General features: G+C 41.0%; 1 protein-coding gene across 4 annotated transcripts in view; it reads right to left on the reverse strand.

Moving 5' to 3' along the window:
- Positions 1-10,884: 10,884 nt before the first annotated feature.
- Positions 10,885-24,418, reverse strand: part of Retreg1 (reticulophagy regulator 1) — a 130,052-nt gene continuing 116,518 nt past the window's right edge. For all 4 annotated transcript variants that reach the window (XM_021183635.3, XM_021183637.3, XM_021183638.3 and 1 more), the window contains 6 exons: positions 20,178-20,304; positions 17,812-17,896; positions 15,965-16,102; positions 14,660-14,724; positions 14,301-14,427; positions 10,885-13,014 (listed from right to left, as the gene is read on the reverse strand). In XM_021183635.3, coding sequence (XP_021039294.1) covers positions 12,521-13,014; positions 14,301-14,427; positions 14,660-14,724; positions 15,965-16,102; positions 17,812-17,896; positions 20,178-20,304 — 1,036 coding nt within the window. In that variant the 3' untranslated portion in view covers positions 10,885-12,520. The remainder of the gene's footprint in view (positions 13,015-14,300; positions 14,428-14,659; positions 14,725-15,964; positions 16,103-17,811; positions 17,897-20,177; positions 20,305-24,418) is intronic.

Genomic DNA, 24,418 nt, shown 5'->3' on the forward strand with positions numbered 1-24,418 from the left:
AGCCATATAAAAAGTCAAACTAGGTGAAGTTGCTTTTAATGATCGAAATACTCTTTCAGCATCTAAAACTTAAAAGGATCTATCTGTGATTTTATGCTCCATCGTGGGTACTAAACCTTGGAGACCCTGTGTGTATAACAGCAGCAATTCATATCAGTTCGATTTTTTTTTTTTTTTTTTTGAGACAGGGCTCTGTACAGCCCTGGCTGTCCTGGAACTCACTCTGTAGACCAGGCTGGCCTCGACCTTCAGAAATCCACCTGCCTCTGCCTCCCAAGTACTGGGCTCATATCAGTTCGTAAATGCCCCATTTCATTTGCTCGACTTGCCTATATAACATCTGGGGCAGTGTTTCTTAGGAAAATGGGAATCTGAAAAGCTTTGTGGCTTCATCTGCACTGGCTTCATCTATTGCTTGACTCAAGTAGATCATCCATGCGGTGCTGAAGCTTCCAATAGAGTTTATTATTCTTACTCAGGTTAGATCGCGTTCCCTTTTACTCAAGATCAAGTGGCTCTTCTTTGACTCTTAAGATTTAAATCAAGCATTCTCCATCCCTACTGCAGCCTCTAGGTTTTGGGGTTTGTTTGGTTTGGTTTGGTTTGGTTTGGTTTGGTTTGGTTTGGTTTGGTTTGGTTTGGTTTGGTTTGGTTTTTTTGTTTGTTTATTTCACGACAGGGTTTCTAAGTGTAACCCTGGCTGTCCTGGAACTCACTCTGTAGACCAGGCTGGCCTCGACCTTCAGAAATCCACCTGCCTCTACCTCCCAAGTGCTGGGATTAAAGGCGTGCACCACCACTGCCTGGAAAATCCTCTGTTCTATCCCTGCCTTTAACTCACCCTGATTCAATAATGTCAATTGTTCTAACAGGTTAAGCAAGTACATTTTTGGTATTGTGTTAAATATTCGTTGCTATGCTATTCTGCCTGAATATCTTTCTGCCAGCTTGCTCCCTTTTGTAAGCCTTTGCCCAAATGCCTTTTTTTTGGGGGGGGGGGTGTTCTAGAGCCTTTTGTCAAAAATAATGCCAATATTCTTTTTGTGTTGTTGTTGTTGTTGTATCCCAAATGTTGCCCTCTCCTGGTCCCCTTCGCAGAGTTCTTTCCCCTATACTCCCTCCCCTTCACCTCAGAGAGGATGACCCCCCCCCCTGCATAGCCCCTCCCTGAGGTATCAAGTCTCTAGAGGATTAGGCACATGCTCTGGCACTGACGCCAAACAATGCAATCCTCTGCTACATACATGCTGCAACACCCCATTTCTTAAGTCCTTACTAGGTATTGCTTTTTATCACTGTTATCTGTTGTGCAATATTGAATCACTGGTATTTAGCATCAAAACATTCAGTTTCTGCAAGGCAAGCATGCCCAAGTTAGGTGGTTCTTTTTTTTTTTTTTTTTTTTTTTTTTTTGGTTTTTCGAGACAGGGTTTCTCTGTATAGCCCTGGCTGTCCTGGAACTCACTCTGTAGACCAGGCTGGCCTCGAACTCAGAAATCCACCTGCCTCTGCCTCCCGAGTGCTGGGATTAAAGGCGTGCGCCACCACGCCCGGCTAAGTTAGGTGGTTCTTATGTACTCTCTCACATGAGTTCATGGTGAACCTGTGGCAAAGGCTGAAGTAACCTGAAGGGTTAGTATTTTACCATGGCTGGAGGAGGCTCATCAGAGAAGACTCACGTGGCTAATAGTAAGAGATGTTCTTTCCTTGTCAATTGAATCTCCCCATAGTAATATTTGTCTTCATAGGGTGGCAGTTAACTTCCCTTTTGCCTGTGCAGTTCTGGTGTTGACTAAGTACTTTTACAGTATTCTCTGATGCAGGTCAGCTCATCTAATGTGAAAGGCCTGTTCAGAAGTCCATGAAGAACAGTGGGGTGGGGCCAGGTGGACTTTATGGATTGCTTTGAGAGAGCAGCTACTACTAGTGTTTGTTATTTTCTCCCAGGCTTAGGAACAGAAGTCCTGCATCCAGGGAAACCTTATAATTATGAACAAATCAGAAGGCCTAGTCATACATCATATTAGTCATCTTGAGTATAAGTTCCGTGAAAACAGGCTTCCGTTTCATGGCCCCATACCCAACACTAGAATAATACCAGGGCAGAGTCTATTCAGTGTTTCTTAAAACTGCGATTTTGTAGTGCAAAGGTAAAATCTCATTTTTTTTCTTTGTTGCAGAAAGTTTTTATTTCGAGATTATACAGAATTTTTGGAATAACTTTCTAAACATCTCATTTTGAGAAATATATCTAGTATTCCTCACCAACTGAAGTGAGCAAAATATATATTTTTTCAAGTCTCCATGAAAAGCAGAAATTAGCTATATAAAGAAAAGCATTTCTAGATTTTTTTTCCTATTTGATTTTGCATTTGTTGCTATCCTTGATTTCCTCTCTGCTTGCTCTTGTTTATTTTTACAATCCTATTTAGCATCTTCGGCTTCTCAGTACCCTTTACCTTTCCTCTTCAGAGCACCATTGTTCCCTCCATTGATTCTGTAGTGAACTTGAGAGAACAAACTTTGGTCAGTCTAGTTTGTCCTCTGCTAGGGGTGTAGCCTTAGTCTATTTACCACTTGTTAATTATGCTTGCTATTATTTAGATATGGTATGTCCCCTAAATGTTCATGGGCCAGAATTTTGTTCCCCAGTGTAACAGTGTTGGAAGGCAATGGAACACTTAAGAGGTAATTAAGTCATAGGAGCTTTACCTTAATGAGTGGATTCATGTTTTTGTCAAGGAACTGGTATTAGATGGGGGACTATAAGAGTTGACCAAAGCATCATCAGATCCTTCCTACTACAAAAGGCTATACTCAACAAAACTGGAAAACCTGGATGAAATGGACAATTTCCTAGACAGATAGGTACCAAAGTTAAATCAGGATCAGATTAACGATCTTAACAGTCCCATCTCCCCTAAAGAAATAGAAGCAGTCATTAATAGTCTCCCAACCAAAAAAAGGCCAGGACCAGATGGGTTCAGTGCAGAGTTCTATCAGACCTTCAAAGAAGACCTAATTTCAATTCTCCTCAAACTATTCCATGAAATAGAAACAGAAGGTATTCTACCCAATTCACTCTGACACCTAAAACACATAAAGACCCAACAAAGAGAACTTCAGACCAATTTCCCTTATGAATACCAATGCAAAAATACTCAATAAAATTCTCGCTAACCGAATCCAAGAACACATGAAAATGATCATCCATCATGATCAAGTAGGCTTCATCCCAGGGAAGATTTAATATACAGAAATCCATCAATGTAATCCACTGTATAAACAAACTCAAAAACAAAAAACACATGATCATCTCATTAGATGCTGAGAAAGCATTTGACAAAATCCAACACCCATTCATGATAAAAGTCTTCGAAAGATCAGGAAGTCAAGGTCCATATCTAAACATGATAAAAGCAATATACAGCAAACCAGTAGCCAACAATAAACTAAATGGAGAGAAACTCGAAGCAATCCCACTAAAATCAGGGACCAGGCAAGGCTGCCCACTTTCTCCCTACCTATTCAATATAGTACTTGAAGGCCTAGCCAGAGCAATTAGACGACAAAAGGAGATCAGGGGGTTACAAATTGGAAAGGAAGAAGTCAAAATATCACTATTTGCAGATGATATGATAGTATATATAAATAACCCCAAAAGTTCCACCGGAGAACTCCTAAACCTGATAAACAGCTTCAGTGCAGTAGCTGGATATAAAATTAACTCAATCAGTGGCTTTTCTCTACACAAAGGATAAACAGGCTGAGAAAGAAATTAGGGAAACAATACCCTTCTCAATAGTCACAAATAATATAAAATACCTTGGTGTGACTCTTAACTAAGGAAGTGAGAGATCTGTATGATAAGAACTTCAATATCTGAAGAAAGAAATTGAAGAAGATCTCAGAAGATGGAAAGATCTCCCATGCTCATGGATTGGCAGGATTAATATAGTAAAAATGGCTATCTTGCCGAAAGCAATCTACAGATTCAATGCAATCCCCATGTAGTGGATATTCCTGGTTGTCAACTTGACTATATCTGGAATGAACTACAATCCAGAATTGGAAGGCTCACCAGTGACTGTAATCTGGAGACTGGGAGATAGAAGTTTCTGACCTGGATCTTGGTATGGAGATCTTGAGGCCTAGTGGCTATTGACTCCAGAAGACTAAGACAGGGAGATCTCCAAGTTCAAGGTCATCTGGGATTAAAGGTGTGGTAGCACACACCTTTAATCTGGGCTGTACCTTCTGCTGGAGACTATACATTGGAAGAAGGAAGGCTCTCTCTCTCTCACTCCTTTGCCTGCTTGCCTTGTGGAACTGAGCAACTGCTAGATCCTTGGATTTCCATTCACAGCTGCTACTGACCATTGTTGGGAGTTTGACTGCAGACTGTAAGTCATCAATAAATTCCTTTACTATATAAGTCTTACCCATAAGTTCTGTTGACTCTAGAGAACCCTGATTAATACAGAAGTTGGTACCAGGGGTGGGGTATTCCTGTGACAACCTGAACATGTTTTGGGGAGGACTGTGGAAGGATTTTGGAACTTTGGGACTTCCCTTGGTGATGAACAGCAGTATGGAACTGTAAGCTGAAGAAACCCTTTCCTCCCCAACTTGCTTTTTGGTCATGATGTTTGTGCAGGAATAGAAACTCTGACTAAGACACCCCATCAAAATTCCAACTCAATTCTTCACAGAATTAGAAAGGGCAGTTTGCAAATTCATCTGGAATAACAAAAAACCTAGAATAGCAAAAACTATTCTCAACAATAAAAGAACCTCTGGTGGAATCACCATGCCTGACCTCAAGCCATACTACAGATCAATTGTGATAAAAACTGCATGGTACTGGTACAGCGACAGACAGGAAGATCAATGGAATAGAATTGAAGACCCAGAAAAGAACCCACACACCTATGGTCACTTGATCTTTGACAAAGGAGCTAAAACCATCAAGTGGGAAAAAAGCATTCAAAACAAATGGTGCTGGCACAACTGGAGGTTATCATGTAGAAGAATGCGAATTGATCCATTCCTATCTCCTTGTACAAAGCTCAAGTCTAAGTCGATCAAGGAACTCCACATAAAACCAGAGACACTAAAACTTACAGAGTAGAAAGTGGGGGAAAGCCTAGAAGATATGGGCACAGGGGGAAAATTCCTGAACAGAACAGCAATGGCTTGTGCTGTAAGATCAAGAATCGACAAATGGGACCTCATAAGACTGCAAAGCTTTTCTAAGGCAAAAGACACTGTCAATAAGACAAAAAGGCCATCAACAGATTAGGAAAGGATCTTTACCAATCCTAAATCCGATAGGGGACTAATATCTAATACAAAGAACTCAAGAAGCTGGACACTAGAAAATCAAATAACCCTATTTAAAAACGGGGTACAGAGCTAAACAAAGAATTCTCAACTGAGGAATACCAAATGGCTGAGAAGCACCTGAAAAAATGTTCAACATCCTTAATCATCAAGAAAATGCAAATCAAAACAATCCTGAGATTCCACCTCACACCAATCAGAATGGCTAAGATCAAAAATTCAGGTGACAGCAGATGCTGGCAAAGATGTGGTGAAAGAGGAACATTCCTCCATTGCTGGTGGGATTGCAAGCTGGTACAACTACTCTGGAAATCAGTCTGGCAGTTCTTCAGGAAATTAGACATAGTACTACCAGAAGATCAAGCAGTATCTCTCCTGGGCATATACCCAGAAGATTTTCCAACTGGTAATAAGGACACATGCTCCACTATGTTCATAGCAGCCTTATTTATAATAGCCAGAAGCTGGAAAGAACCCAGATGTCCCTTAACAGAGGAATGGATACAGAAAATGTGGTGCATTTATACAATGGAGTACTACTCAGCTATTAAAAACAATGAATTTATGAAATTCTTAGGTAAATGGATGGATCTGAAGGATATCATCCTGAGTGAGGTAACCCAATCACAAAAGAACTCACATGATATGCACTCACTGATAAGTGGATATTAGCCCCAAAACTTAAAATACTCAAGATACAATTTGCAAAACACATGAAACCCAAGAAGAAGGAAGACCAAAGTGTGGATACTTCATTCTTCCTTAGAATGGGAAACAAAATACCCATGGAGGGAATTACATAGACAAAGTTTGGAGCTGAGATAGAAGGAAGAACCATCCAGAGACTGCTCCACCCTGGGAACCATCCCATAAACAGCCACCAATCACAGACACTATTGCATATGACAGAAAGATTTTGCTGACAGGACCGTGATATAGCTGTCTCTTGTGAGGCTATGCCAGTGCCTGGCAAATACAGAAGTGGATGCTCACAGTCATCTATTAGATGGAACACGGGGCCCCCAATGGAGGAGCTAGAGAAAGTACCCAAGGAGCTGAAGGGGTCTGCAACCCTATAGGAGGAACAACAATATGAACTAACAGGTACCCCCAGAGCTCGTGTCTCTGGCTGCGTATGTAGCAGAAGATGGCCTAGTCAGCCATCATTGGGAGGAGAGGCCCTTGGTCTTGCAAAGATTATATGCCCCGGTACAGGGGAATGCCAGGGCCAGGAAGGGGGGGGGGTTAGGGAACAGGGTGGGTGGAGGGTATAGGGGACATTCTGGATAGCATTTGAAATGTAAATGAAGAAAATATCTAATTAAAAATATAAAAAAGAGAGTTGCCCATTGAACCTTGGTCAGCTTCCCCCATGACCATGTGATACCTAGCTTCCACATACATCCACTTTGACTTCTAATTTTCGTCCACATGTGGTCCAGCAGTTCATCCATCAGTGCCAACTCAATAGATGTCAATTCCATACTCTTGGACCTCTAGAACTGAGAACCTAGTCAATTTATTTATAAACTTACCAGCCTCGGGAGTTCTGTTATTGAAGCAAAAAATAGACTAAGTCATCTATTAAATGTAAGATCTTGAAAATTAAACAGAATACTGTTACTTATGTTACCGTACAGGGACAGGTAGTGTAAAGGTTTGTAGTCCTATCTAGTCTTTATTCAGGCCCTTTGGGTTTGCTGCAATATACAAGCAACCAATCACAATATGCAAATGAATAAGATCAGGTATATTCTAATAAAAGTTTATTTACAAGTTCTGTAATTTAAAATACAGATAGACTAATGTCTTGTGCCTAAAATCCCAGCATTTAGATGGCTGAGGCAGGCAGATTGCCATGAATTTAAGACCTGCCTGTGCTAAGAGAATGAGACCCTGTCTCAAAGAGTTAAGTTTATTTTTTAGTATACATCCCATATATAAATAGGTTATAGCCTGGATTTACCATATCATAGTTTATCAATCCTGCCCTTAAGAAACAATGACTACAGCATCCTGTGACGTGGGTGCTACTATGATCTTTGTCTAGGGGGAAACAGAGTTCTACAGCCAGCTTTATTAGAACCATTAAAACTAATAGTGTGGAACCTTCCATGTGGCCCACAAAGACAGGTGACGTGATGTGCACTTTTACAACACTTTCCATCCATTAACTACCACAGGCATTTACCCAACTATAGGACCTTGAGCGCTCTAGACCCATTAAGAGAATTTCACAGAGTTCCTATAAACAGGTACTTATAAATTACCTTTAAGCTATTAAAATTTGGCTTAGATAGTATGTAGGCAGGGGAAGAGAGTATCAGTGTCTTGGTTTTATGCCACGTTGATTCCCCTCTAATATGCTTCAAGTAGTTTTCTTTAAAAAAAAAAAAATCTCGGGAGGCAGAGGCAGGCGGATTTCTGAGTTCGAGGCCAGCCTGGTCTACAAAGTGAGTTCCAGGACAGCCAGGGCTATACAGAGAAACCCTGTCTCAAAAAACCAAAAAAAAATCATTCTCTAAAAATGTGCCTGGGTGAACAAACATCAAAGAGGCTGTTGCTTAAGGATGATCATATGACTTGGACATCGTGTCTTAGGACCATACTATCAACACCAAAACCAGAGGTGGTGACGCACTCCTGCGGAAATACAAACAAGTGTCTAATTACCCCAGACAGGGACTGTAGTGGCTATTCCTGGTTGTCAACTTGACTATATTTGGAATGAACTACAATCCAGAATTGGAAGGCTCACCAGTGACCCTTATCTGGAGGCTTGGAGATAGAAGTTTCTGATCTGGATCTTGGTATGGAGATCTTGAGCCATAGTGGCTATGGATTCCAGAAGATTAAATCTCCAATTTTAAGGAACACACCTTTAATCTGGGCTACCCCTTTCATCTGGGATTAAAGGTGTGGTGGAACACACCTTTAATCTGGGCTACACCTTCTTCTGGAGACAATATAAGGACATTGGAAGAAGGGAGTCTTGCTCTTGCTCCTTTGCCTGCTTGCTGTGTGAGACCTAGTAACTGCTAGATCCTTGGACTTCCATTCACAGCTGCGACTGAGCCATTGTTGGGAATTGGGCTACCGACTGTAAGTCATCAATAAATTCTTTTACTATATAGAGACTATCCATAAGTTCTGTGACTCTAGAGAACCCTGACTAATACAGGGACTGATGACAGACCAAAGTACAGTTAAGCTTGAGTCTAACTTGGCAAGCCAGGGAGTTTGTTGGCTTTACTTATATAGCATGGGTGAGGAGTTACTTACAGAGTGTGGGTGAACCCAGAGCAGCCACACCACCAAACAGGCTCAGCTCTTCCTGGATGATGACTTCTGCAGGCTGCACAGATAAGAGTCCCCGCTTCAGCTAACCTTCCACATTCTGTATAGCACCTCATGAGGTACCATATAGTCAGTGCAGGGTTATGTATAGCCAGTTGGAAGGGTCAGGAGGAAGTGCCTAAGATCTCAGATGAGGATCTGATGACTCTTCCCATCCCCTCCTCAGTAAGAGAATGTCAACAGCCCCGTGCTTGAGGGTTGCCTGTAAGCTTTCACGGCCGCTATGTAGACAGCTTTCTACAACACATTCTAACCTGAATGCTGCAGTGCAAGTGGAGGGACAGTATGCATTGACACAGTCCTGGGACGGATGTCCATGGTCTGAGAAAACAGTTTACCAAGGGCTGCACGATGATATCCTGCAACTATTAAAGGTGGACACATAACCATATAATTACAGACAAAAATACTAAAATAGTTTTGAATTTGTACATACTTGTAGCCTTATATCAGTAGCATGTCTACATTTACAGTTTTCAAAAGGGAGAAATGTGTGCTTTTTAAAATAAGTACACATATTCAAATGAGAGGGTGAGTTAGTAAGATTGCTATGAGTTCAAGGCCAACTTGGGTAACATGGAAAGACCCCCTCCCCGACAAGTCTGTACATAATACCTAAATATGAGGATATTTGCTAATTATAAAACTTTTATAGTAATTTGTTTTCCTCATATTCTGTGAAGGTAGGCAGGAAGAGATTTCATCCCTTTTGAAGATTTTCAGTGTAATAAAAAGCAAGTGTTTTAGAAGGGTTAAAAGCAAGCCTGGGCTAACCTTCCATCTCAGACTTCGGGTTCCTGAGCACTGATGTATAGGTTCTTATCAAAGTACATGACACTGTGTGCCGTTCCCACTGTATGGTTGTCTTCAGGAAATGAGGAAACTTTTCCCGTAACTCCTCTATAATTAAAGTAGTTCATGCTTAGGGGGGTGGGGGGCTCCCCCCTCTCAGAGGAGAAGGAAAGGATGGGGAGAGGGACTGTGTGAGGGGGTCGACCAGGAGGGGGTGAGGCAGTGATTGTGATGTAAAGTACCAAAATTAATTAATGGAAAAAGATAAAACAGTTCATGTTTTAATGACTACATAAAACATGTATCTTACATGTATCTAGTTGTTTTCACATTGAGAAAATCCTGTAGTTTGTATAAATTCTCATTGCAGTGGCTATGTAGTCCCCTTCTACACTAGATCACTCTTGGGGCTTATTTGCTCCTATAGCCTAAAAGTAGAAACACTGTTCCTACCGAAAGCACACGTACATTTCAACATCCTATGTGTGAAATAGAAGTCCGAGCACAGTCTCCTTGCTGTACAGTGTGAATTAGTCACAGATTCTTGCCCAAGTCATAGTGACACGCATGTGACTACGGTGTACTTCTCTGTACTCCCCCATACTGAAAACTCTACCGAATCTTCTTTTAATTTGTATCTAATATTTTAGTGTAGATTTCTTTTTGTTCATTCTATTACTATTCAGCCTTCTCTAGTTTATCTCCTTTTTAATTTTATTTAATCTTTTTTTTTACACTCCAGATTTTATCCTCCTCGAAGTCCTCCGTCTGTTCCACATCCCATACCTCCTCCTCCCCTTGTCTCCATGAGGATGTCCCCACCCCCCACCCTACCAGACCTCTCCACTCCCTGGACCTCCAGTCTCTTGAGGGTAGGTGCATCATCTCTGACTGAACCCAGACCTGACAGTTCTCTGCTGTATATGTGTTGGGGGTCTCATATTAGCTGGTGTATGCTGCCTAGTTAGTGGCCCAGTGTCAGAGATCTCAGGTTAATTGAGACTGCTGGTCCTCCTACAAAGTCGCCTCAGCTTCTTTTAGTTTTCCCCAATTCAAACACATGGGTCAGCAGCTTCTGCCCATTCATTGGTTGGAAGTAAAAATCTGCATCTGACTCTTTGAGCTGCTCATTGGGTCTTTTGGAGGGCAGTCATGGTAGGTCCCTTTCTGTGAGTGTGTCATAGCCTCAGTAATAGTGTCAGGCCTTGGAGCCTCCCCTTGAGCTGGATCCCACTTCGGGCCTGTCACTAGTTTATCTTCTTGTAAGTGATCTAAAACATGATTTTTGATTACTGATCATTATAATTTTTTTTCTTTAATAAAGAAACTGCTGATCATTTTTTAAAAATGTAGAATATTTTCTAAATGAAGAGGCATACACATAAAAAGGAATACTGGTAACAACTGTTTTATAAATATGTGGCTGTATTTTTCTTCACATCCAGCAAATGTATTGAATAGGATTCAGATATATTCTTCCCAGACTCACAGAGTTTCAAGATTTTCTAACACAAATTTACATTGGTACCAAAATGGGCAAGAAAATGAAGGCACGGGCTCACTTTGTATCAATAAAGGACATCAAACACGTTGTGAGGCACTAATGACATAAGCATAGAAGGTCAATCAAAAATAAGCAAGTAGTCAGTCTTCAGGAACTTTCTCCCTCTTACATTTGGCAAAATTCAGTCTAGATATTTTAATACCTCAGAAAGAAAACAATAAATAAATAGGAGATGGTACATTAAAAGATCAAGTTACCTGTAATGATTCTTTAGAAATAAAAGAGATGAAACTGAAACACAGATTTCTATAGTCTTATATTATTACCCCTTCCTTTGTCAGGGTCTTGCATGTCTGTGTGGAAATGCCAGCTATAACTGAAGATTTAAGATAGTTGCTGACATGGTCCCTCAGTCTTACTAAAAGATTGTTTCGCAAAAACAACTATCTTGGTTTCCACTGTAAGTCAAATTTGATTATGTAAAGGTGATGAAAAGACAGTTTAAAGGAAAAAGCATGGTCTAGATTCCCAGTAAGAAACAGATTATATATTGAGACTGCAGTGGCAGAGATATAAACTTTAAAGTTCAAGCAAGTTCCTCTGTTCTGCATTTGTAAACTGAAAAAAACAAGTAGTTTTTCATCACCAATGACCACATCACTCATGGCCATACCAGTAGCTAGTTTTACAATCCTAGGAGACTATAACACAATACAGAAACATCGGGGTTTGCTTACATCTGAGTGTGCAAAATAGTGTGCACTTACCATTGCAAACATTGCAAGAGCATCACTAAGAGATACGTAACTGCCTGCTTCCTGTGGGTCAGTACCACCTCTTTTCAAGACTAGATGTGGCAGTCAGTGGAGCATGCCACTTGACAAGTAAGCCTATGTCTAAAACTGTAGAAGTAACATGGAAATATTTCAGCCTATAGGTAGTACTTAATTTTAAAGGTTTTCCTAGAAAATTAATTTTGACAGCACGTCCATAGCCCTTCAACTACAAACATTTGGATACGTTCTCCTTTTGGCATTAACATCTGTCAGAATTTGATGGACTGCTTCCGAGATGAGTAACGAAGGAGCTGCTGCAGCATGTGCTCACAGCTGTCACTTTCCAGCAAGTTATGATAAATCTCTGCATGCTTGGGAGTTATAAAGAAAAAGAATACTTATAGAAAGACCTTAATAGTTTGATAGGGGGTTGGTGTGTTGTTGTTTTTTTTTTTCTCTCTTCACTTTACAAACAGCCCCTAAGCACTTAGGACACCACAGTATGTATATATGTAACTATAAAGTTCATTTCCATGCTTATTACAGAAAAATAACTATCAGAAATGTCAGTCTATCATTATCAACTGATACACATCCAACTCACTATAGAAGGGAAAAGAAAACAAAACAAAAAAATCTAAAGTAATTAAAGCTTACAATTCCATTTTTTTTTCCATTTTTTCCCCCTGCTTGTTGGAACTTTTTGGGTGGTTTATCTGTGCTTCGCTCGCTGCCAGGTGATTCCCGGTTAATGGCCTCCAAGCAGATTGGAGAGGAAGCCTGAGGATTTCTTACTTTGCTGGGCTTCTGCCCCTTGGTCTTGTGTTAGTCCCAGCTCACTCTCAATTTGATCTAGCTCTGCCTGGTCAAGTAGTTCAAAATCATCCCCCTCCTCAGTGTCTGTGTCCTCTCCCGCAGTGGGCGCCACCTGAGTGAGTGCCTGCCGGGCTCCTTCTAGCTGATCTTTGATGGCAGCCGTCATGGCAGCTGTGATGACATCCCCAGCCAGGTTGCTCATCAAGTGAAGGGCTTGGTCGCTCTTGAGAGGAAGTGAGAGGCCAGCTGCCGACTGCCGTTCTTTGCTTGGTCTGTGAGCACTGTCCAACTGCTGCTTCTTTCTCTTGAGCTCCGTGGGTAAGCCAAGGCTTAATTCATCTTCATCATTTGTTCCCGTCCCATTTTCCAGAGATGGAAAATCTGAAAGATCTCGGGAGAAAACTTCCTCACTGGGCCGGTCAAGATCTATAAAATGCGTAACAGAGGTTGGTGAGTAAGTGCCAGAACACATCTGAAATAAGAGCTGTCTACAGTGACTTTGACCAGAACCCTCAGAGCAGTGGTCTAAGAGAATCACTGTAGACCCCCACTAGAATCCCACATAATAGACTCTTGCTGAATCTATGGTAGTATCTCTCCACAAGTAGACAAATGCTATATATATTTTCCTTGTGTTTTTAGCTTTCCTATTAAGCATAAAATAGTGTATATAAGGATATTCAACTTTGCCTAGTATGAACTATGGGGTTTAACTAAAGTTTTTGCTGTTTCTGATATTCTTCACTGTCAATTTGATTGAACTTAAAATTACATAGGAAACACTTCTCTTGGCATGTCAGTGAAGGTCTTTCCAGGGAGGTTTAGCTGAGGAGGGGGGATCCACCCTGAATATGGTCAGCACATTGGTAACTGAATAAAAAGACGAGAAAATGGGAAAGCGCTGGGCAGTGATGGCGCACACCTTTAATCCCAGCACTTGGGAGGCAGAGGCAGGCGGATTTCTGGGTTCAAGGCCAGCCTGGTCTACAGAGTGAGTTCCAGGACAGCTAGGGCAATACAGAGAAACCCTGTCTGGAAAAAAAAGAAAAGAAAGAAAAGAACACGAAAAGAAAATGAGAAAGCAAGCTGAGCAGATGCAACATAAGCATCTGCCTCGTGTTCTTGCTATTGCAGCTAGAGCAACCCTCACCATCAGGCTTTCCCACCCTGATGGGCTTTGCCCCCAAGATGTGAGCCTAAATCAAACCTTTTCCAGGTTGCTGTTATCAGGTATTTGCCACAATGATGGGTAAAATAACTAACACAGTGTTTATCATAATCACTCCACCCTGCCCTTTGAAAATATATATGATTATGGAAGGGGTCAGTGAGTAAAGAGGAACCTGGCAGGATCCCCGGGATCAAACTCAGGTGATCAGGCTTGGCATCAGGCGCCATATCCCACAATATGTCAGTCACTCCAAAAAAAAAGTTGTATCAATTGGTGACCACTCAGCATTCCCTCCCAGTAGTTCCTCCCTCTATATGGACTTGGCTGTTCTGGAGAGTCCATTTAACTACAATTAGAGAATAAGTGACCTCTGCATCTAGCTGCTTTTCACTTAGCACAGTTCTTTCAAGGTTCAGGTGGGCTATACCAGGTACCTGTACTTCATTCCGTTTTAAATTATAGTTATGTCCTCTGTGCAAATAGTAGTCTTTCCTGTATTCAGTACCAAGAAAAGTAAGAGAGCCCAGAAGTGTGAGCTTACCATCAGAAGTGTCTGTCTGTGGAGTGTACCCCTCTGAAAGGTTGAAGGTCCCATTGTCAGTCCAAGAGACTTCTGACACATCTGTGTCTGACACAGACAACTCTTTGGCAGCAACTGTGAGGCTGATCTGTGTGAACAGAAATCACGGAGCACATTTTAAACTGAAGAAACCTTTTTAAAAATCCATATTACCCCCTAAATGTTAAAGTAAAAAAAAAATCAGTGATCATTTTCCTTTGAGATTAGTCATCTCATAAAACAGAAGATAAATTGTGTTATATACAAGTCTATTAGGACAGTCAATCTATTTTATGAAAATAAATAGCCAAACCACACAGAAACAAATTGACCAAAAATACCTTAGGACAAAGAGCTGAAAAGTCTAATTCACTGTCATCCTTGTGACTTTTTTCTTTATCTGCTTCTGTTGAGGAAAAGGGGGGGCGGGGGCGAGAAGGCATTTAGTTTCCTCCAAAGCTTAGACATAGTACATTTATTTTAATATATTCTCCCCACATCCAGCTATACATTCCAGTGCTTCCCTGTAACTGTATTGAAGAAGCTATGCATATTTGCAAGTGTTTGCTTTCCAGGGGATATGGTGAACATCTGTGTTCTCACAGCATGACCCAGCAGGAGCAGCAGCCCTGGGAACTCTTTAACAGTGTAGACTGTGCTATCCTAGACCTCCTGAGTCAGAGTCTGTACTGTGCTGTACACTCCAGGTCACTCGTCATTCTGATGCACTCTATAGCCTGAGAAACTGTAAAGTCATATGTATGTATGTACATATGTATGTACATATATGTATATTATATTCATATATACATATTTTATATGTGATTTATTGTATATACTAGTTTCCTTATAATCACACTAAAACTCCCCTTTTCTTCCCCTTGTTATTTCAGTCTCCTCTTACATGGCTCCCACACTTATCCTTACTTCTGAAGTTTTCAATAACCCAACCCAAATAAGATAAAGCACACCATGCATAACAAAGCAGAGTTGCTGAAGCCCTCTCTCCTTCCCCTGCCCATCTGTGTGTTTTGTGACTTATTTACATTTCTGCCCTTTGACAGTCTCGTGTGTGTGTGTGTGTGTGTGTGTGTGTGTGTGTGTGTAATCAATATTGGTCCTTCATCTCTCTGTTGCCCCTGTCCTCCTGCTGATGCTCTTTCCAGCAGCTCTCCTGCTCTCTCGTCTTCACTGTGTGTGCCCCCCAAGTTTAACTGGGGTTGACTGGGTGACCATGGGTGGCATCTTATCTGAAGCATGGGCAGCGTGTCAGTGCTACAGCACTGAAGGAAGTGACTCTCCTCCCGGCAGCCCCTGGTAACTCTTCAGGGAGCAGTGGGAGCTCAAGAGCCCTGCCCCCCTCCAGGATGCATGGTTACAGGCACAGTCTCATGTGCTTTTGTGCGGGTCACCTCTCTGGGAGTGAGTTCAGGACTGCCATCTTTCCATTCCCTCTGTTCCTTGCCAGGGCAGGGTGATTATAGCCATGTCCCATTTAGAAACATGCACAATGTGTATTTTAAAAGTCAATCTACTTAACTGTACATTTGAGAAAAGAATATAAGCCAGAATAAGACAAGACTACACAGATTACATGGGTAGAAAAAAATTTCTACACACAGAACTAATAATCAAACTAGACCTACCAGATCTCTCACGTTTCTTCTGGTTAATATATTCTCCAATTCCAAAATCTAGTTTTAATAGAATGGACTTGACTTTGCTGTATAGTTTTTGTCCAATATCATTACATTTAAACAGTGGACACAAAAAAGCAAACAGTACTGAAAAATAAAGAAGAAAAGAATACAGGTAAAGTGTTTGTTCTGAATGCTTACATTTTAGTATTTTACAAGATAATGTTTCATTTATGGGGAAAGTAGCAGCTTTGCTGTTAGGGTAACCCCTTCATCAAGTACACTCCTAATTTTTATTCTTACTCTGTGGTAAAAACGTACTTTACCACACACACACACACCATAAAAACTTATAACCACTGTCCCCGGCTAAAATCTTACTTTTGTTTAACATTGCTGTTTATCATGAGAACATGATTGCATCTTATTAGCTTCTCGTCAGTGATACTGGGATGGTGTTTTGTGGGGTTGCTGTAGCTGGCCATGCAGTTGAGCTAAGCACAAACAAGATGGAGAATGCCTTGCTCCTAACTCCTTTGCCAGCACTTTTCTTACTTATTTCCTACATAATGTGGATCCAGTAACGACTGTAAGTTCTGTTTGGAAGACTGGATGGAGCTTCAACCATTTGCCAGGTGTGCTGTGCATTAGGAATACAGAAGAAGGGAAGAGAGCCACACTGGCTGTACTGTGCGTTCAGTGTTCGATGTTTGGTTGTTGATGGGTAATGTCCTCTTTTAGTCATATTTAAAGCCCAGTGGAGTATATGTGAAACTCAAAAGCCAATGTAAAAAATGGAAATGGGGGTTAGCAGAGATACCGCTCTGCTGAGAGCTAACAGCCAGATCTTCGTATATTTTAGGAAAAGTAGAATATATAATGTGAAGATCTTTTTAGAGTTATAATTCACATATAACAAATTACATATAATGTTACAATTTGATAAGTTGTGACATGTAATCAACAAGATTTCTTGGTACAATCATAACAGTAAACAGTTTACTGCAAGCGAGTGTCATGTCGGTATTAATCCTTTTTGCCTCTTGCCTCTCCCTGACCCCACCCAACTCATCCTTGGCAACAACCACTGATCTACTTTTTGACTATTCTGGAATTATATATAGATAGAACTATATAGTACATGCTGTGGCTTTTTCCATTCAGCCTAATTACTTTGAAATTTATCTGTAGTACCGCATGCATCAATTTTTAGTGCTGGGTAATAATCCATTATATGGATATAGCACAGTTTATCTGACTCTGTAAGACTCATATGAATCGTATCCCTTTGTGCTACTAAAACCAAACCTGCCATGAACATTTGTGTATAACTATTTGCAGAGATGTATCCAACTGTTTCTCTTGGGTAAATATTGAATTGTGAGACAGCCAGCTATACAGTAGCCGTGCAGTTTTCCGATGACACCATTCTACCTACCTACCCCTACCAAGAATGAGGGCTGCTCTATATCAGTACTCTGTTTGATGTGATATTCTTAATTTAGGCCTTTCTGGCAAAGATACAGTGATATCTCATTGTGATTTTTACCTTTGGTTTCACAAAACATGCACAAAGGCAAGAGTGTAAGTGTATTTGTGGAGAGTGGGGCATAGTGCTTAGTTAAATATTCAATGTAGAACTTAACATTATTTTTTTATGATCCTGCATTTTGCATCTGTGCTTCCAGATGTTTAAATATAACTGTCTCTAGAGGACAGGAGAAATGTCATTGACATGAGACTTATTTGATCATTCAGAGCTTCCCTTTACCCTTCCAACTAAACAGAAGATCTGATAAGCACTAATGAAGCCATTCGGGCCACACAAATTAGTCAAGCGTTTTTACTATACTTACACAGTAGGTAGCTGAGTATGACCCCAGGAATGTAACTTCCCAAGATTGTAAAAAATGTGCACACACTGCAGACCAGGAGGCAAAACTAGAAGTAACAGAAATAGCATGGGACAGTTAACCACAACAGTAAGGCACCGTAGAACAGGCATGATGTGTGTCCTGTATTATGTATGCCACGTGTTTCTTCAGCAGCACTGCTTATACTTAGGAACCCCAAGGAAGCATTAGAACACTTCAGAATTATCAATTTGCACACAGAGGAGCTAATTCAGGAACGACATGTTCCCTTACGCAGGCCTGTTGATGTACTACTGCCAGGTGCAGGAGACTCAAATAGTAACATGTCCCTAGGAGCGACTTTTACTCAGCCTGATAAGTAATCAAACTACTACGGTAAACCCATGGAAATCCACAGGCAGAGCCACACCTGTAGTAGGAGCGCCTGTATGAGTCTGATGTAATCTCCTTCTGGTAAACCTTTGGCATAAATCTGTAAACATCATAATCCTCCCTAACTGTACCCACACACATCTGAGTTACCCCGAAACTCAACCAAATGTAATGAGACTTTTACACTGAATTCTGTTTTTCTCCTCTCTGTCAATTACAGAGCAAGAGCAAAATCTTTGGTCGTGTCTCTAGCTGCATATGTAGAAGATGGCCTAGTCGGCCATCGGGAAGAGAGGTCCCTTGGTCTTGCCAACTTTATATGCCCCAGTACAGGGGAACACCAGGGTCAAGAAGTGGGAGTGCGTGGGTAGAGGAGCAGGGCGGGGGGAGGGTATAGGGAACTTTCAGGATAGCATTTGAAATGTAAATAAAAAATATCTAATAAAAAAAAGAAAGAAAATTTTAAAACAGTCTTAGCAAACTGTCCTAGGTCACATGGGAATCATCAGTCTAGAGAGGTTTCTTCTTCATTCTTCACTTGTTTCCTGAGCTCTGCTCATGAGGCGTCTAATTTTCTATGCATTAGTTTTACATGGAAGTGCTGAATTAAACTGCCAAGCATATTCACTAAGGGGCTCTCAAAAGTAGTAAGAGATACGCATCTCTGGCCAAAACCTGCTTAAGAAAAAGAACAAGGGCTCTAAACTTCAGCTTAACTGGCATTTAAGTCCATGTGGTTAATAGAGTTCAGATGAACTTGTGGAACAAAACCAAGAGCCTTGAAAGGATTAGGAGTTTCAGAAGAAATGTCTCAGAACTTGAAAGAAGAAATAAGTCAACATAGGCATGAGTACACCCAGAAGTCTGCTGCGCAAAGGGATTTGTAATCTCCTATGTTCTGTAGCATCATGACCTTTAACTAACTGGACATTAGTTAGGAGGATAAGGCACATTAATGTAATGCATGGCAGACATTGTGAGTTGAGACTCTTCCAACACTATAGATATGATCGTGTTGTGTTGGTCAAATAAGCACTAAAATCTGTCGAGCCTCACTTGAGTATCAATTCTAAAACTGACTGTGGTTAAAGAAATCCTTTAAAATACAGCATCGCCAGTTCAATACGAAATGATCCAGGCACTGTTCTATTAATACGGGTGAGGTTATGAGACTGCCTGTTCATAACACAAGGAGGGGATCTTAATGCTAGTATCTCTAACTCTACTTTCCAACAACTGGTGAACAGTGCTAGAACCATCGTTGCCTGTTGATGGCCCTGTCCCTCACTTAAGTGAAGCCCTGATCACAGTCTTCAAGTATGCATTTCTCCATGCATTCCCTCTCATCACTTGAGAATCTTCCCTGAGTGGGATTTTTATCTTAATCACAAAACAAAATAAAATAAAAAACCAAATAAACAAAAAAAATCACACTTATTCCAGTTGCCTGACCACAGTGAATGTTTTTGTCAAAGCTCGTTTGGTTTCTCTGTGTTGTTATTCCAGGATGGGGGTCTTGCTGTGTAGCTGAAGCTCATGAGAATTCATGATCCTCCTGCCTACCCAAGTGATGGGATCACTGTGAGTGCCACACTCAGCAAGTTTCCTTATAATAAACCAAAACAGAATCTCAACTACATTTTTAGATTACAAGTGAGACTCCATTACCTCTGAACCCCTAAAATGACTGTTTATCTCAACTGCCTTTGATTTCAGAACCAGACCACAGATGATCACCAAAGTTCTCAATAACAACACCCCTTTCCATTTCTTTTTGGTTTTAAATATAGCAAAACCCTATCTCAATTCCTTCTAAGTAGTGGGCTAAGTAAATCTCTATAATATATAAATGCTTAAGAGTTTCACATGTGACCATGTCTGAGCCATGTCTACTATGTTCAATCTAGAGAGTCTTTCCCAGCTAAAACGGGTCACCTCATTTGTTCCCAAGTTACATTGAGTATTTAAAAACTTGCCTTGCCAGGACTCTGCTGTTTAAAAAGAGACATTTCTTGAAGAAACATGCTGAAATTCATCCATGATTCTGCAATGCAGTGGCTCAGTCTGGCTCTTTCATCTGGCTTGGAATTGATGACTTCCCAGCTAAAGAGAGAAAAAAAATGTAATTGAACATCAGCGACAATAACAATAACACCAACAATAGTGTCCAACCACCAGTCATAGCTTCTGCACATATTCATTGAAGATTACTGTGGGCCTTATTATGCTCTGAGTTCAGAGAGCTAACCAGCCAGATACCCAACTCGAAACGCTTAGATGCTGACAGAAGCAACTAGCTACGGAAGTAGTTATGTGACGCCAGCATGGGAAACATTAGGGGGGCCAGGGCTGGAGCTCTGGGACATGGTTCCTGAAGAACTCATTGTTTTAGCTCAGATCCGGGATGAATTAGTACTTTACCCCAAGGGCTGACTATAGAGCATCACAGGATATAGAGAGACCCTAGAGCAGGGGAATATAGAGAGGCCTAGAATAGGCTCTACCCTGTCCAGCCTTGCAGCATGATGCCAGAAACATGAATCAGGAGAACGACAAGTGAAGCTGACAGGAACCAGGAATAGGTCATGTTGGGGCTTGCAACACTTGTTGAAAACTTAAACCCTAAGAATAAGAAGCCACAGCACATTGAAAGAACCAGGGATATTAGACATATAATGACTAATAACACCAACAGTATGTTCTCAATATATGCAGTAGCTGGCCAACTCTAGAAAACTGTTAATTCAATGGTGTCTTACTATACCCCTTTTTAATTTTGAAAACAAAATTAGTATGCACGTGGATACATGCTGTGTCACACATGTAAACATGCCACGGAGTATGACCGGAAGTCAGAGGTTAACTCTGCAAAGTGTGTTCTCTCTTCACCGTTTAGTGGATTCTGAGGATTAGCCTCAGGTTGTCAAGGGTTCTGCATCAAATGTCTTTATTTGCTGAGCCACCTCACCAGCCCAGTACTCCCTGTGCTTCTGAAGTATCTTTCCCCAGTAACATACACACACACACACACACACACACACACACACACACGGGTTACTTTGTTTAGATGCTAGAACATTGCTCTGAAGGCTACTTTTAGGATTTCTGTCTCAAGGATGACATCATATATTTTATTTAGTAAGTAATGCCCTAACATTGGAAATGTTAATGTTAGTATAATAATCAATTCTCCCTACAAGTTCATGTTAAGGACTTTTTGATGGATGTCAAGTGAACATTATCTGCTAATTTATTCACATTTTCAATAAAATACGATCAATTTTCCCCTTTGTGCCTTTCATCGTGATGAATACATTAATTACTTGTAAAGCTTGAATACCAATGCTACTGTTTTTCTATAAATGTCTACAGATTGTATCATTTGCTGGGAAGAAAATACTCAATTTGTAAATGATTTTCACTGATGTTTCTCCACCTTGAGAAATCTCTCAGGTAATGTTTTTAAAACGACACATCCCATTATTTGCAGCTTTGATATTGGCAAAACAAATAATTCTCATTGATAACTGAATTGTTATAATTCTGAACAGAAATACAGTGTATACAGATTGAAATTAGTGTATAAACAAAGGATTTTGGAAAATGTAATGAATGTTGAAGACAAGAGCAAATGTTCTCCGATTGTGCCAAATGGAGATAGGACTTGAATATAAAATATGAATTTGGAGATGAAGAAAGGGTATCACTTCACATTTATGGACCGTGGACTCAAAAGAATTGATCACTGCAATATAATTGTTGAAAATTCTATAGTGAGGAGCTGGAGATAGCTTAGCAGTGAGAAGCACGTGTCGCTCTTTCAGAGGACTCAGGTTTGGTTCCCAGCACACACACACAGCAGCTCATAACTATCTTTGGTTCCAGTTCCAGGGACCAACCACTTCTTTTAACCTCCACACGTATGCATGTGTGCAGTCCACAGATATACATACAGGCAAAACACCCATACACATAAAGATAAAAATTTTTAAAAACAAATGAAACAGTGATTGTTATAGGAATATGCATCTCTGTAGTCTTCAAGTGAGTCAACCATTAATTTATGTCACCATATTTTTATGGGTAACAGAGTTCTACAATTTGGAGTGAGGTCAGACCTAATGTCAAGTTTTTCCCATTCCTTCATGTTGTAGATGGAGAAGATTAAACACACCCAAGTTGTCTCACCTACTTAGGGACAGAGTCAAGACCTAAGAACAAGATTCATGACTTCCAATTCCATTGAACTTAAACAATGTAACCTTCAAACAACAAATAAATTCATTGCTACCCTTTGAAAAAAACCACGTTATTATTGAGAATAGGGAACATTCCTTGTTTCCCTTCTTCCTAGAACGAAGCAAAAAAGAACTGTGATTGACCAACACCAGTGTGGGTTCATTCAAGCCCAAGCCTTTCCAGGAAAGCAGAGCATGTCATGTGCAGAATCCAAATACTCAGCGGAAACTAAGACCCATGCGTAGTTCTGGGGGTTAGTGCAAGTGACGTCTGCACGCCACTTGTTGCTCCATCACAAAACTCTAGGTTTCCCTAGAAAGCCTGGGAAACATAATAACAGAGTAGTAATCTCTGTGAATCCTGGACAAAGTTTAGGAGATGTCTTTTCCCTCTGGCTGTCTTATCATCCTTGCAGTAGCCGATACGCACAGCAAGGCCCCACCATCATACAGGGAAATGAAATGCACTTTAGCCTTCAAAACAGTTCTAGATTTTACCAAGTTCTTAACCAAACACCACACACGATCTATGATGAAAGTTCCTCTAAGGGAGAAAATTTAGTTACCATCAATGTTATTGTTAATATTTCTTCCTTGCTTTCAGACAGGACGTGCAAACTCCAGGTTCAAAACAAAGTAGTGTTCTTGGTGTGTCGTGACTCCCTCCCAACCTTGTGTTTCTTAACAGTGAGCCAGTGGTACACTGTGGCCATTAGAGAAGGTCCACTGAAACATCACCCTTGGTTCCTACCAGCTTCAGTTTCTCAGGGCCCTCATGCCTTTAGTCCTAGGAGTTTATGTCACTGCACAGGTCCCAGTCCCCTTGTAGCCAGTCTAGCTTTCAGAGAGGCTTGGCTCCAGAATCTGCAAATCTTCCTCTCTCTCTCAAAATAGACAGATAGATAGATAGACAGACAGACAGACAGATAGATCAATCTCAATGCCATTTACTTAAGTTTTCTTTAGTCTTTTTAGCAAGGTATTGATCAACCTTTAGCCCCAAACTCCTTTGTCAACAGCTGAAGAATTTATGGGCTGTAAACATAATATGATGGCTCCTGGGACAAGCAGCCCCTTTATCAACAGGAAGGAGTTTTGAATTGAATTTTAGGCCAATATCCTTGCTTTTCTGTCTCCCTGTCCTGGTAAACTAACTAGTCACGTGCATGCTGTGTGGAAGTCCACCCTTTGGAGTTTTTCATTGGTGGTGTCTGGCTCCCAGGCTACTGAAATGGGCCTGGACCTCACTTGAGAAGATCCTGGTGGAGCAGTTTGGGGGAAGCTCAGAAACTTGCAAAATAAGTGTCCCGGGCACTCTGCACTATGTGTTTCTTACCCTAAGAGTCACTGTAAGCAAAATATGTGGAAGTACTATTTTTAAAAATAGAGACAGAGGTATTTGCCAGAGCAAGATGGTATGTCAGGGGCTAGATTTACTCATTAGGCGAGAGAGAGAGAGAGAGAGAGAGAGAGAGAGAGAGAGAGAGAGAGAGAGAGAACGCACCAAGACTTAACAATTGCCTGTCTCACTGCCTTTACAATTTCCAGAAGCCAGAGCAGGGAGGAGCCACCCAGGTGGGATCTGTCATCTCCCTGAACTGACCTAAGAGTGAGGTCGCAGGCCCGAGAGTAGATGAATAGAGAGAGTGCACTTAGTAGGTCCGCAGGGGAATCCCCTGACATTTTCATCAGAGGATTGATAGGTGTGCCTGCATGAGAAACTCAGACAGCGGGAAAGGGCTGTGATGAACGCATAGAAAGAGCAGTGTCTGTGCGAAGAAGTCTCCATGTCCTCAACTAGAAAAAACTCAAAATCCACAGTCATTGGTAGAGCACCCAATTTTCACCAGTGGGTGAAAAAGAATCCTCTCTGAACTAAGCTCTGCCCTGGTCCTGAGGGCGACTTTTACAACCAGGCTCCGAAGGGCCTCCCTGATTCAGTCGTTCAGTGGGTTTCAAAGAGTCAAATAGGTCTGAAT

This window comes from Mus caroli, unplaced genomic scaffold, assembly GCF_978045245.1.
Source record: "Mus caroli unplaced genomic scaffold, Mus_caroli_1 scaffold_16, whole genome shotgun sequence".
NCBI lineage: Eukaryota > Metazoa > Chordata > Mammalia > Rodentia > Muridae > Mus > Mus caroli.